At 31.9% G+C, this 16089-nt stretch overlaps 1 protein-coding gene across 3 annotated transcripts; it reads left to right on the top strand.

Moving 5' to 3' along the window:
• Positions 1–9486, top strand: LOC135835316 (uncharacterized). Of its 3 annotated transcripts, none has more exons than XR_010556866.1 (7): positions 1–944; positions 1788–1853; positions 2568–2680; positions 4768–4845; positions 5047–5115; positions 5259–5300; positions 5525–9486. XR_010556866.1 is itself a non-coding variant. In XM_065349509.1 (7 exons), the coding sequence occupies exons 3-7, from the start codon at positions 4558–4560 to the stop codon at positions 5614–5616; spliced, it is 342 nt and encodes a 113-aa protein (XP_065205581.1). In that variant the 5' UTR covers positions 1–944; positions 1788–1853; positions 2568–4557; the 3' UTR covers positions 5617–9486. The 3 variants fall into 3 exon arrangements, 1 of the variants encoding a protein (XP_065205581.1); XR_010556865.1 differs by having other exon boundaries at positions 2568–4618; positions 4953–5115; XM_065349509.1 differs by having other exon boundaries at positions 2568–4618.
• The last annotated feature ends 6603 nt before the right edge of the window (positions 9487–16089 follow it).

Genomic DNA, 16089 nt, shown 5'->3' with positions numbered 1-16089 from the left:
TACTTAACTGTTCGGTAAAGTGCGTGAATACCAACGAGTGTGATTTTTGCAGCGCGAGCCGAAGGCGAGCGTTGCAAAGCACACGAGTTGGTGTTCACGTACATTTGCCGAATCGTTGAGTAATATGTTTTACTTAATTAGTATAGGTAAAGCTCTCAGTGCCTCACTGTTTAAAACAAGGCAGTTGTCTTTAAGTCACTATGCGTACAAAATTACACAAAAATGTAAAAAAAATTACAATTGTAGTTCTTTAATTATTCATCTAAATGGCAACCCTGCTTTACATTCGAAGCGTGCTTTTCAGTAGATAGAAAAGATAACGTACATGTGATAGTGATTTTGATTTCTTGAATATGAATTTTTTTCTTCTTATTCCTTTAATTTTGAAATAAAGCAATGGGTGTTTGATTTTTATCTATCAGAAAATGAATTCCGTTTTGTTTTAGTTTATTTATTCACAAAATCAATTTCGATTTTTAGTATTTACATCTAAAATGTGAAGTGATGATAACAAAGTGGTGTGAATTTTACTGAAGTACATAGTTATGTACTCGTACATACAATTTATTCTTCAAAAAAGAATTTTAAAACATGGTTACTTGATATCTTTTGAAACTAAATTTCATCGAATACCTTCGAATGAACTGGCTGAAAGTAGATTACAGATTTACGTACATGTGATTTCTTACTTCTTTGAGTGAATTTTACTTCGTTTAGTTCGTTTAGTTTTGAAATAAATCGTGGGTGTTCAATTTCTATCTATCAGAAAATGAATTTTGTTTTGTTTATAATGTGATGATAACAAAGTGATGTGAATTTTACCAAAGTACTTATGTACTCATATTATGTATTACTGTTTATTCTCGAAATTAGTTACACTTCACTTGATCATTCTCAATGTGTGTTTTGTTTGTAAATCAACTCTCCCAAGGAATTATCAACAGGTACTGTGGTCTATGATGTTCTTACTTTGAAAAAATTATTCATAAAAGAATTTAACAACGTAACTTGATATCTTTTGAAAGTTGAAACTAAATTTCATCGAATATGTACGAATATGAGGAATGAACTGGCCAAAACCCTTAATCATAGTATTGAAAGTACAGAAGAATATTTAATTTAGTAGTTCAGTTAGAATAGATTCGCTCAAAAACGTCTGAAAAATGTTATAAAGATTCACTAATCGCCATTTTATGCATACTCACATATAGGTATTGTTGATATTACGGTTGTGTCACTGATAAACTCGCGTCAGTACCGTACTGCTGAAAGTAGCCGGTAAAGTGTAACAATACCGCTCTGAAAACAGTGCGGTACTGAGAGTTTTACCTATACCTATTAAGTAATAGATATTTATTTCATTTTGGTACCTATAAGTACGTCTACGTATGTTATTTGAATCAAACAAAAATGATTTATGATATCGTCTATGAAGAATAGATATACCTAGCTTAGTATACGTATGCATGATAGGTGCTCATTTATGAACAGATTCGCTTATAAATACACAAATAATTTGGAATTTTTACTATTGCTTTATCGTCTTACATGTAATACAGTTGACTTTTTAAACACGAAAATTTAAGTAAATTTCAATCTTTGTTAAAAGTACCCAGGTACCAAAAAATAAAAATGTATTTAATAGGCGTACTGTCCAAGATTTTCTACATCTTGGTCATCATTTCGATGATATGTGAGTTTTTATTTTTAATGAAATGTTTAAAAGTTTGGTTTCATTTTTCAAAATGCAGTCGTGACTATTGTGAGTAATTTTCCGTAATTTTCAGATGTCCAAGGTAGCCAATGCACGAGGGGCAAGACATTGGGCGAGTACCTAGCGGAAGAGGAAGCTGGTAAATATAGTACTTTTGTTTTCGAAATTTAAAATCACATTTTTGGGCATTTTTTTTCAACTAGGTAGTTACGTATTCAAAATTTTTAATTAAATTGACCACGTTCCTTCGAATCACTTTTTAAAAAATAATTATTGAAAGTAGGTACATATTTCAATTATACAGGGTGGTCAGAAACATCGAGTACCCCTAAAAAAGTTTTCTACTAAATACTTTGGTTAGTCACAGTGAATAATAATAATGATAGCACATGATTGGTTGTTGGACTGGACAGATAAAATTCCACCAATCATATGCATCTATTTCACGTTGCCAACCTATATTTTTAATGAAAAACTTAAAACTTTTTTAGGGGTACTCGATATTTCTGGACACCCTGTAGAGTGGATTAAAAAGAATGTTGACCTTTAAGGGGGGTATTTTTCTTTTTTGCGAGTTGAGTAAAAAATCTGGTACCTCTAGATCAAAAAAAAAAAAAGAATGCCAAGTATGAATCCCTAAGTGAAGCCACTGTTGAAAAAAAAATTGCTATTACAATAATTCTATTCTTCTCAACTTTGAATTTTCTTCGCCTTAAAGAGTGTACCTATAGAAGCTTGATTCACTTTTTCTATGAGAAGAGTGCAAAAAATGCTATGGATATTATCTTCTATTTTTTCGTTGATGTACGAGTAGGTGCCTACTTATGATAAAATATATCATTATTTTTTACAGCTGAGCAGGCGGCAGCGAGGGAGAAAAAGGCAGAAAAAAAGAATGTACGATTCAGATCAGATTCTACACTAGCCACAGACATGACTACCTAAGATAGTTAATCTCTTATGTAGGTATGTAGGTATTCTAGTGGGTTGCTATTCATTGTCTTATTTCATACCTACATATTATGTATTATATCTACAGTTAATTTATATTTAAATATCTAGGAGCAAATGTTGCATAGTGAAGTACGTAGTTTTAAAATGATTTTTTGAACATTAAAAAAATGGTTGCTGGGGGCCTCACCAGACACCATTTTAATTCTAAAAAAGTGTGTGTACATTACAACATAAATTTTCATATGAAAGTATGTCCACTCGAAAACCATTCAGATGATATTAAAGCTCTCAAAAAAACATTAAAATGTTGGAAAATTATCAAAAAGTTATGAAAATTCAGAAAAATTTGCCATATGGATGAAAAAGTGTTGAAAACGTGTTGAACTGATGTAAAAAATTACAACAATTTTTGTTAAAAGTGCATGAAAAACTTTTTAAAATGTTTTGAAATTACATAAAATCGCGAAAAAAATCTTCGAATATTGTTGTTCTGTACTTGTAAGTAAGTATGTCTGCAGCTTGAATAATTGTAAGGGGCAAAATAAAACTGAAAGCGACTTGTACATATTTAATCAGTTTTTACACCCCTGAACTCGAGTGTATCATGTGTCGTAATGCAACATTTGCCCCTACCAAATACCAATTAGACTAATTTATTTCAAATTAAACGAATATGAGTAAATTAATTTGTGGTAAGTAGGTATACATCGTTTATTTTAATTTTAAATATTTTATTTCAGTTGAATTGCCGGATTAAGGCCCGTTTATAAAAATAAATTGTAATTTTAAAAATTTTCAAGTCGTAGTTATTCTTTCTGCATTTTAGTACCTATACCTATTCTAATTCAAGATTTTTTTAAATTCAAAAATCCTAAATACGATACGAGTGGGTAGTTATTTTAAATACGATGACCGATTGACAAGTAAAATCAACCCGATTTAGAAAGTAGGGTAAGAACTGAATTAAATTAAAAAATTCGTAGGCTACATTTAAGTAAGTAAATGAATCTTTACCAGAGTCAAACACCATACGGGCAATCGACAAAGATATTTAGCTTTGGTCTACGAAACCTACGAAATAACTTCAAAAAATTGGGTAAACAAAACTTGGGTCACAGACTTGAATTCGAGCATTTCTTCTCTTATTTCACATTCGTAGGTCTAGGTACCTAGTACCACTTAGACCTACCTACTAATACAATTAGAGTTTTTACAAGAGAAGAGGATTTATTTAAAGTTTTCTCCTTTCCGGAGGGGGGTGGGGTGGGGGCGAGAAATGATGTTGAAGCGTTATTCAGTGCAAAAGTTGTTAACCACAAACGTTAGAAAATCTAAACATTTTAATCTCGAAATAAAATTGTTTTACAACTCTTGTTCAGCAAAGATCTTATATTTTTAAAATTTTCTTCGGAAATAGAAAAGTGATTGTGAACTCTGTTCAATTTTGATGTTCAAATGTCTCTCTCGACATGAATTACATACGCTTCAAATTCGTTCTTGCGACGTTTCTCGAATACCGAAGTGTGTAGGTACCTATCAAAAAACGTAGACTCGTTACAAGTTGAAATTTTTGAAATAAATCCTGAACACTATGATGGCAGTATTAATTCATTTCGTTTCGTAGCACATGATATGTTTTTTTAAAGTGCAATTTATAGTTGTGTTTCTTACCAATAAATTTTTGAAAAATAATCGGCGTTAATGTGTGTTTTATTGTTGATAGATCTGTTTTAATATTATCTTACTGACTACGAAAATCGTAGTCGTTGCATTTCTCGTTGTCTTACTATCGATTTTTCGACTCTAGGAGCTCACAAAAATTATATTCATTTTTTCAAAATTCTGCGCGGAAAACGAAAAAGAAAAACCAATTTTAATACCTAATAATAATGAATTTGACACGTGTCTTATCTATTACACTGAAAATCTTCTTCATCATTTTGATAATAAGTACGTATTGTGCGTGAGTTTTTCTCTGTTTTTTTTTCCTAATAATAATAATAAGTACATAAATGTCTGTATATTATATGTACTTATTGATGTGAATCCCTTGATTTTGAGAGTAATTTCCAGCTATGTACATACCTATGTATTTTCAGGCATTCAAAAACATCAATGTCCTACACTCACTCACAATCAGTCTCCTACAGAAGGTCCTATTCATACTTCACCTGCACGTAAGTATGTTCTTTCATACATTTTGTTAATCAAAAATAAAAACATAAGATTTCATTATTTTGACTGAAAATTGTTTACTTTTTGGATTTTTTCCTCCGTGCATTAGGTACATTTGCAGTTTACCTACTACCTACATACATACCTACCTACTAGCGTCATTGTCTAATTTTCAATTTTCATAGCTGCATACTTTGTTGCAGAAACTGAACCTCAATCTCCTACCCTTGGCAAAAAATCACTAGGGCAACTTCTAAAAGAGCCCCACCCTGGTAAGTTTTTAAAATTTTCCAGCGCGTTAAATATTTTCTCATGCAAATTGGCAGAAGCACAGTTATTTCATTTTAAAAACTGCCTGCGCTGCGTTTTTGTTTTTTTTTTGACAAAATTTCTGATCAATTTGTTGTAATTCCAGGTCACAAAACCCTGCAGAGTTTCCTAGATGAGCCGTTCTCAGGTAAGTAATGCAATTTTTTTTTCTTAACATCTCCTTGCCAAATTGATGATAGTTATTAAAAATTAGCTGCGATAAGTACATTTACCTACTCATTTTGGATTTCATGCTTCTACAATCTCTGTATTGCCTTCAAGTTCTTGCCAACACTTGTACATATTTTAATTTTGGTACCTATTATTGGCTTTTGATAAATCACTTAATTCGTTTACCTACTTGATTTGTAGTTGAAGCTGAGTCTGAGTCTCAACCTATTGAAGGACACGCCCCATTGGGACAGTTAATCAACTATAAACCTGAACCCGTTAAAAGTGCATAATGTTTAGTTCCTCATAGATGAGAACTAATAATCCAACTGTCTATAGGTATAGGTACTCATCAACTTGCATTTGTTTTATGTTAGATAATCTTATTTCTAAAATTAGCTTCGTAGGTAATTTTTTACCTTACCTAATTCAATTCTAAGCAAATTTTCTGTCAATATTATTACGTAAGTATCGGTAGGTACCTAGTTAGTAATGTACTAAATTTACTGAGAAACTACATTACCTAAGTAGGTTAAAATCTTACACTGATAAGTTCATTAAAATTACCTTGGTGAATGTAAGTAAGTGAACTGGACAATTTTTATAAAATATATTTGCACCTATTTCGATTTTTAATTTCAAATTATTGTTGTACACACATTCTTGACTTTGTGTTGTAAAAATACTAAATACCCATGAACTTTTACCTTTTCTATCCATCACGATTATGAAAAATTCAGTTTGTCAACAGGTAATGTAATTTCATTTCAAAAATTACCATGTAGCTCCGATTTTATGAATCTGAAGTGTTATTTCTATTTCTACACAAATTATGACATAGGCTAATTATTATTATTCGAAGAAGTTCTATTAGTGAAGATTGAACTTGAAGACTCCTGATTGTGATTTGATAGAGATACTTGGTATTCGGTAAGTAGGTAATCCCATCAAAACAGGGAATAGATTCATCTCAAAATGAAATGAAATGAACTCAACTCTGAACTCAATCTTGTGAGCTTTCTCTTCATCTGTTTAGGTACCATGTACCTTCCAAAATCTCTCCCAATTCAAAATTGCAAACACAAAATGCCCAACTTCATCAAACTGTAAAAAATCGTAAAATACCACGCAAGAAATTACAATATTCAGGTTCCTTTCCATCAACATTTACACCAGCAATTCATAGTGAAAATGAACTCACTAAAACTATCTTCAATGTAGGCCCTTATAATATATCCTTACTTTATTTGAAATCCATAGAAAATGATCTACCACCTGCAGAACGTAATTTGTGTGAAGAACATGATGAGGATTTTCGAGTAGGTTGGTTGTTCGACAGCATCATTGATGCCTATTTGAGTATACTGTGCTCTCCACATCCCTATGTGCATGTCTTGGATACAGCATTTTATAATTATCTGCGTGAAAATGAAGGCAATGTATCCGAAAAAAGTTGGGCTTTTCTTGACAATCGTGCTTTGCAAAAATTATTTATGCCTTTCAATTTGAATGGCAATCATTGGGCACTTCTTGTTTTTTACATTAATGTTTTGAAAAGGGATATAGCAATTTTATTGTTTGATTCGAATAATGCCGATAATGTTAATGATTCATCAATAAAATATATTGTAGGTTTGTGGAAAGAAATTTTAAAGCGAAAATTTCCTTCCTTCAAAATTAGGGATCTAATTCAACCTAAACATGCCTTACAAAAAGATGGTAAAAGCTGTGGTGTATATGTTTGTTATTTTGTGAAACAGTTGCTTAATAACAATTCTGTTTCAGATGAATTTTCAACAGTAGAACTTCGAGAACAAATCTACAGAACCATTGTTGAAAGTCAATTGAATGACGATGAAGAAGCCTAATCTCACAAGATAGCCCCCCACGATGATAATCTCTGATTGGAATGAAAGTTGAAGTTGTGAAAAGAGGATCTCAAAAAAAAAGTCCTCCAATCATTAGCTGCTCAAAACGACTCAATTTTTGGTGAATGTTTGAAGTTTTGTTTTTGTTGCAAAATTCTATAATTTATTTCGTTATCAGATTTATATTTTGTTATTATTTCGTGATTTGTTATCGTTTATTCTTAAATTTTAAAAAAATACAATAAGCACCACAATTCCTCCTGTGGTTGTAAAAATTGTAAATATTTAGCTAAACTTATAAATACCTATGTATGTACATATTATTCAGCCACATTACATCCAAAGGAGAAGTCTCAAAATAAGGCCATTTTTTGACACCTGAAAATTATCGACTCGATCGACCACTCTTGAAATGTTGTAAAAAAATTACCCAAATACGAAAATGGCCATTTCTTTCGGCTCTAGGAGTTCCCAAAGTTGTGAATAAAAATAAAAAATTATTTTAGGAACCATTGAGTATTTTTCTCAGAAACTTTTTCAACGTAAAATATCTGTTTGAATTCGATAAACGTTATGCTAGGTAATTTTCCTTCTATCGACCTTAGGGCGGCAGAAATGGGAGGGGGGGTTAATTTTTGGAAAATTTTGGAACCACCATTTTGAACCTACCCCTTTGAATCCTGCTAAAAAGCTTTTTACAGTTTATTAGTACCTGAAAGACTTTCATTTTACCAACTTTGAGCTCAAAAAAATTTTCCCCTGGAACTCAAAAATCCGATTTTCCAATTTTTCCTGTAAGTTTCATACTTATAATAATTGAGCTTTTTTGAGTAAAATTCTGAAGACGTGAATTTAACGATTTTTTTTTTCAACGAACTCAATTTTTAAAATTAGACCCAAAAAAGCTCAATTATGAAAGTTACAGGAAAAATTAAATGAAAAATTATCGAGCACTTGCTGGTGTGTTTCAAATGCAAATTACACTAGGTAGGGAACTTTTTTCGACTTCTTTTTTGTGTTTGGGTTGAAAATGGGCTTAATCAATAGTTTTATTAGTTTTGACCCTAAAACAAAAAACAGAGTGAGTTTTTTAAAATTTGAGTTGTTTTTGTGGTCAGGAGAGATAGTCAAAGTTGCAAAATTAAAAATGACAGTTTTCGCCCTATTTCAAGCATTTGTAGTGACATCCGTATTGTTTTGCGAAAAAAACCAAGGTCATTTTCGAATTCTACGCACTTTTTAAAGTAAACCATTTTCCCCGATTTTTGATTTTCCAAGTTTCAAGCGCATAAGACTAATTTTTCTAAATATGATAAATTCAATTTGAACTTTAGGTGAACTCAGTTCTGCGCCAGGAATCGATTACGTGGTGGACTAACTTCAGCGTCGCGCGCTTTGAGTTTTAAATTATTATACAAATAAAAATCTTCCGTATACGCTTGAAATTTGAAAAATCAAAAATCGGAGAAAGTACCTAGTTTACTTAAAAAAGTGCGTAGAATTTGAAAATGACCTTTTTTTCGCAAAACAATACTGATGTCGCTACAAACTCTTGAAGCAGGGCAACTTTGATCATCTCAACTAACCACAAAAACAACTCAAATTTAAAAAACTCGCTCTGTTCTTTGTTTTAGGGTCCAAAGTATCGATTAAGTTATTTTCAACCGGAACACAAATATGCAGTTGCCTGGTGTTATTCAATTTATCTGAGAACATATGCATGGATTTTTGAGTGGGTACCAGCGGAAAATTTTATCGAGCTGGAAATTTGGTAGGATAGAGGTCTTTCACATTCTAATGTACTGTAAAAATCTTTTTAGCAGGGTTCAAAGGGGTCAGTTCAAAATATGGTGGTTCTAAAATTTTCCAAGAATCTAAACTCTCCAATTTCTGTCCCGAGAGTTGAAAATAGGTAAATCACCTTCCATAACATTTATCGAGTTCAAACAGGTATTACACTAAAAAAGGTTTTGAAAATAATACTCAGTGGTTCCTAACATTATTTTTTCATTCACAACTTTGGTTACCCCAGGAGCCCCAAAAATGGTCATTTCGAATTTGGGACATTTATTACAACATTTCAAGAATGGCTAAAGAATATCGAGACTCCTCGTTTGTACACTTTTTTCGATAGAAAAATATTTACTAACAAGTTCATTCACCTTATGTTATTAGTTATTACAGCTATGATGTTTGTTATTCTTTTGATTTGAAGTTATAGAACCCATGTTCATTTTTGTTAAATATTTTATATATTTTAATTCTTAATAAAGTTACCTTTTTTGTTTTTGTAAACGATTTTTTTCTACATGGTAGTACAGCAGTTTTTGATTTTTTAAGAGAATTTTTTTTCACAATTTTTCATGCTAATGTACCATAATGATTCATTGATTTGATGGTGCAAAACTGATCCGAAGCAATCGGACGAATAACAGTTACACTGGTGATCTTTCGGATCACAAAGACAAAATCCCCGGTGAACGCGATATTTACAATCGACAATGCTTAATTCAACCCTGCTGAATTCAAAAAAATCATTATTTTCAGGATCTGACGTGTAGGAGTGTCTCAAATTTGAGATTTTCCTACTAAGGATTTGAAGTTTTTTCTCAACAATCCCAAAAAAATACAGATTTTTTGACTTACATAGGTATTATGTTTTACCTTTGTTCGGACGAGGTTTTGGAGACGATTTCAAATACTACGGATCAAGTATGATAAGTATATTGGTTGTTTGGAACTCATTGCAGCCATCAATTAGCACTTTCTCTTGGTTGAATAATCGGATGATGCATACTGAATTAGGTACAAATTCCCATGTCCTTAAACTTTGATGCGGCTTCAATTTTTTTTTTTTTTGGTAAAATTTAAATGAGTGAAATGGAATAGAGGTGTGTAAAGGTATTAAATTTAGACGTGAAATCGATTTATATATCGAAATCATATTTTTGGGGGACGTTGGTTTCAAATATGTGGTCAATTTTACAATTGAGCAAACCGGGAAGAGGGAGCTTTTCATCACGATTTCACCGCTTTTTATTTCCCTCTGCCACTCCCTCCGCATTATTTGCGTACCTATATTTTACAACGTACCTACTCGTATTTGAAACCCACGTCACGAAAACCATAATAACATCGATGTGCATATTAATTTTAGGTCAAATTTCATGTCTGCGCGCCATCAGGTTAGAAATGTTTCTTAATTTTACGATTTGAGCAAATAGAGAAGACTGAAAGTCCTGTTTGGCACATTTGAGTCATTGAGTCTTTTTTCAACTCCTAGTCTCAGTCGAAGACTCACATAAAAATCGAAAATTGTGATAACTTTTCAGTCATTTTTCTCGATTTATTGAAATTGCCAATGCAAAAAGTGATCACCACTGCGTTTCAAAAAACACATTAATTTTCTTCTGTTTTCAAAATGACATCTGTCGATATTTTGACACGATTAATGTAATGTATTCAATCAAAAATAAACGGTAGGTAACTTATGCAAATTCTTGATCACTCACATCAGTAAAACCCTAAAAGAGATTTTGGATTTCGATTCGAAAATTTCCTCGCAAACGGTGAAATTTTGATTTTTTGGATTTCTTAAGTATTATGAAAAAAACTGGTAAAAAAACCACTCTTGAGGTGTCCGTTCCAGAATCTGCTAAAATGTGGATAAATTCGTTAAAGAGGTCGAGTATAACACACAACTCGATTTTTAGCTGCCCAACTTCATAATCACGCCTTCTGGAGCAAATTCAAACTTCTGGAGAAATTGAAAAATCGCGCTGGAGGCTCCAGAATGGCTGGAAATGGCGAAATTTGGATTTGGTGGGTTATTATCAGTTTTAGGACTTATTTTGAACAGTTTTACTGATCAAGAACGTACTTTTTTTAAAAAAACATAAATCACCAAAATACTTAGTCAATTTTGGATTTTCAAAAACTCCCCAAAAATCGAAAAATGAACTTGGGCAGCTGAAAATTTGGATTTGGGGGTTTTAGAACATGATCTTTCCAAAAATCGCGGTCCCGTTCAAATCGGAGGCGGACACCTGAAGAGGTTCCCTTGTGAGTGGATTTCAACTGAAATTTAATATTGTAATCGGGAAAATAATATAATGGTAATCGAACGTTAAAAAAGGTGGTTAGCACGATAACCATTTGAACGATAAAACGTGGCTTAGTAACGGTAGTTTAGGTGGTAGCATTTTTCAACAATTGAAAAAGGTGTTAGCCCGATAATTTTCAATTTTCATTGATAAATAGGATATTTTTCGTTGATTAGCACGATATTTTTCATTGGCCAAAAAAAAAAAAAACGCTGGCACATAAAAAAACAATTTACAAAACACGAATTCACTAAAAAATAAGCGGTTTGCAAATTTTTAACCACTCACTAAAACCCTAAAAGTGATTTTGGATTTCGTTGGCAATGGCTTAGATCAACACAAAATTTCCAATACTAGAAGTAGGTACCTATCTTTTGGAACTAAGTAGAGGTTGAATAGGATTTAAAGCAGAAAAAACAATTTTTTTTTTGAAAATGCTGCCTCTTCGAGGAACTATGTCTCCTCTCTAGGGACACCTCCGAAGTGAAAAAATTTTTGAATGGCTTTCAAATCCAGGTCAAGATTGCAATGTACTCCAATTGAGATACCTATCAGCAACCCCCCTCGAGCAGTCGCATGCTATTTTTGGCGCACCCTGGTCAAAAGTACCGAAATTCTGATTTTGAATATTTTACAGCGCACCCTGGTCGAAAGTTCCGAAATCGACCTTTTTCTGCGCACCCTGGTCATAAGTACCGAAATTAATTTTTTCGGTTCACCTCGGTCTAAAATACCAAAATCAATTTTTTTTTACCTACCCGAGTGAATAGTGTCTAGTGCTTACTGAAATCAAATTCAAGTTCAATTTGTGAAATGCAACTTGAATTTATTAATTTACAATTTTTCGGTACTTTTGACCAAGGTGCGCCAGAAAGTGTTCAAAATCAGATTCAATTCATATCAATTCATATGTATTCGGTACTTTCGACCAGGGTGCGCTGGAAATCCCTTTGCGGAACTTTTGACCGATTTGCGCCTACAGAAGGGTTTAACTTGCATACTTTCATCTTAAGCTTATCTGAATTTCACTTGATTGAACCAAGACTCCAAAAAAAGGAAAATTCGCCAACAATCAAAATATCAACTTCGGCGTGTCTGAAATATTTGTCCTGGGCTCTTTCAGTGAGCGAAATGTCAGCTCTGGTGAATTTGACGAGTTGTAAAAGTTCTCTTTCAATATAATTCAACATTAGGTACGTTGGCTTCAATTAATTCATAAAATATGTAGTTGAATTTTTGAAAGGTGTGGGGTACCTATGCTCAATAACTCACGTAACCTGACCTAAAGTACTGAAATTAGCTTTTCACCAAGAAGAAAATTATTTAAAACGTAGGTACATAAGTGATAAGTACGTAAACGAATCACAAAGCTGTACCCCCTGCTTACATCTTTAATCGTCAAGTAAGTACTGTATACTTTTTAAACAGTGTAGTACCATTCCATATACGAGTAAGGAGCATACATCCAACCGTGTTCTCCAATGTTTAGCACCTAAGAATCAGTATACTGTTCCCTTCTCCCAGTCATCCTACAGGATGTAGCATCATTAAGCAACGTAGAACGTAGTTATATGAGTACAATAGACGGCACACGTCAGACAATCTCTCTTTTTTTCAAAATATCTTTGTTGGGTAGGTATAGAGAACAGTTTTATTGTCTACTATACTTGTATCTTGAATATGTGGCGGTTACCAATTCCAAGAATTTTTCGATGCAGTAAAACTGAAGACAGAACAAAAAATGGCCTGTTTCTTGCTTTTTCTTTAAATATCAAAGTAAAATTCACATCTTAGTTTTTTTCATTCTTCTTTTTTTCCCATTCATCAAAGGTATTACACAGTTCTAAACTGCTAGGCATTCACATGTTCTTCTTAAAAAAGGAAAGACCGCTAATCCCTGCAGGTACCAAGGTGTCTGGTCTTTGACCTCGGACAAAAGGTGTACCTATGTAGTATATACAGATTTGGCAGGGTTGGTATAATTTCAAAATTTGTTAGGAAGTAAAAAGTGATTTCAACGAGGATGCGACTCTTTGAAAAAAAAAAAACAATTTCAAGCTCAAATCGACTAATTGACCCTGCAAGGGGTATAAAAAATGTGGGTTTTTGACATGGGGAATCTGACGATGTAATTAGTTTAATGTTTTAAATGCATATTTTGCCTAATTTGCCGAGTACGTAATTGCTATAATAATCTAAAATTCAAGAAATTCTATTATTTTTTTTTATAAAGGTGAACTTTGCTTCGGTACTTAACATGGTTCTTTGATACCAAACTTCTATATTTTACGACAACAAATCAATTCAAAATCGTGAAAAATTGTAAACTGAATTAATATTGAAATCGCCACCAGAAAATTAAGTAACCATCTTTAACAAAATCATTAAAAAATTCATTAAAATTGAATTTTTAAAAACTCATTTAAAATCAACAAGAAAACATTCATTCAAGGCAAAAAATCAACTCGAATTCATCACGAAAAAAATTCATTCAAAATCAACCACAAAAATGCTTTACCAATCGAAAATCCAATTGTAAATCACCACCAAAATGATCAAAAAATATTTTTGTTGAAACATTATTATTTCTCACGAAATTTTAAATCACTTTTACATTAATACAATTCAATAATAATAAAAACCCATTTTTGAATTTTTCACGAAATTTTAACCCATTTAGGTATGGATAGTTCCCATGATGCTTATTCAAAAAAATCAAAAATCATACCCAATCTTGGGTTCAAAATTCTATAAAAATGTTCAAAAAGTGTTATCGCGGAAATAAGTAAATATACTTACTTGAATTTATCGCAAAATTTCAAAACAGTCAGGGAGCACAGCACTTCTTTTGAAAATTCAAAAATTTGAAAATCATGATCTAAATTTTGGTCTTCTTTTTCTTCAAAACTGCTAAAAAAATTACTACAACATGTTTGAATTTTGTTCAAAATGTTGACCAATATAGATAGGTTACATGACCAGTTTTAAAAAACCTTAAAAGTCACGTAGGTAACTTATTTTTAGGCTCAAAGTTGTTCGAAATTTCTCAGAAACTATTTTTGTCGAAATATTCGATTTTCTTGCGAAACCAAGCACTTATTTGAAAAGGATGCATCGCATTTATTCAGAAATTTTAAAATTATAACTCAAATTTAAGCTCGAAGTTCTTCAAAGATTCTTAAAACACATTGTTGTCGAAGTATTCGAATTTATCGCGAAATTTCAACACATTTAAATAGGTTTCACTCGCACGACACCTTTTTAAAAATCATTACCTACCTAATTTTGGGCTCAAAATTATTCAAAAATGATCAAAAAACAACTTCATTAAAACATTTGAATTCCTTTGAAAATTTTAATCAATTTATGTAGATGTGTAGGTTGCCCGACCAGGTAGATATCAAAAATCTCAAAAATTATTATTACGCTCAAAATTCTTTAAAAATGTTCAAAAAGTGGTTACTTCAAAATATTTGAATCGCTTGCGAAATTCCAAGCCATTCATACGTGGTATGAAGTTTTTTTTTCTTCAAAAATCTTGGAAATTATGACACAATCTTGGGCTCAAATTCTAAAAAAAATGTTCAAAAAGTATTTTCGTTGAAATAGTGGAATTCTTCGCAAAATTTAAATCTCTTCTGACAGATTGCATGACCTTTTTAAAAAAATTTCAATAATCGTGACTCAACCGAGAGTTCAAAATTCTTTAAAAATTCTCGAAATGCGTTGCAGCGATAATCACGAGTAGGTACCTATTTGCAGCAAATGGATCACGGTCATTTTATATGACATTAAATTCCCTGAAATTTTGATTCAAAGCATGTTGCAAAAATTTACAAATGTACTTTTTTTGTAAGTTCAATTCCAAAAATTAAAAACAAACTCGGAGTTGTAATTTAAAATTTTGAAAAACCCGTTCCCAACAATCTTTTCTGTTTTGGTTCAAATTTTTATTTTTTTAGAAAATAGAACTTCCACGTAAATTTCGTTAAGTAGTCTTTTCGAGCAATATGCTTTAAATTTTGGCACATATTTTTCATGCTTTGGATCTCGTTTTAAGCTTTTCAAATACTCGTTATCCAACCAATTGTATTCAATGATTTTAGTTCACCCCCTTTCAGGAGTGATAAATATGAACGAATGTTCATTTTATGCCAAATTTCATGAACTAGAACATGAGAATTGCAGAAATTTTCCAATTTGACCAATTTTGAAGGGGGCTTGGGATCAACAAAGGAAGAGAATTAGTTACGCTTCGTTAAAATTGGCGATAAAAATCAGCAAAAATCCATTTTTCAATTTTTTATGGAAAGTTTTACAAGAAACGGGTGAAATATTATTCAATTTATCGTCTTCATTTTTTTTTCCAACAGAAAATGTTATTCTGGTAATTAAGTACACACTATCGCTCATTCATCACAAATTTTTTATACACCGAGTCACCGACTACATTTTTCATAACTAATCCTAAAAGTTTGTAGACACTAGCCACAAGAAAATGTTCGCAACGTACAGTGTACGTTGCGAACATTGGGTAATAAAAATGCAATAAAACGCGGTGTCAAACTCGCGTACAAACAAAATGACGAAAATGACTAATACCTAGGCATCTACCTACATGTTATTCTTTTTATTGTCGTTCGTTTTATTTTTTCATTATTTTTTTTTTTTAGTTTACTGGGAATTGCTAAGAATGCTGTGGATGTTGATGGTTCTCCTTCATTTCAATATTTTCGTAAAAATCATTCATTCAGTGTTTCGTTTTGAAAATTATGGGTTGTTAGCTGTCTAGTGT

This window comes from Planococcus citri, chromosome 2 (assembly GCF_950023065.1).
Source record: "Planococcus citri chromosome 2, ihPlaCitr1.1, whole genome shotgun sequence".
NCBI classification, from domain to species: domain Eukaryota; kingdom Metazoa; phylum Arthropoda; class Insecta; order Hemiptera; family Pseudococcidae; genus Planococcus; species Planococcus citri.
Note: the sequence above shows the minus strand (reverse complement) of the source record. Positions and strands in the feature narration are given on the sequence as shown.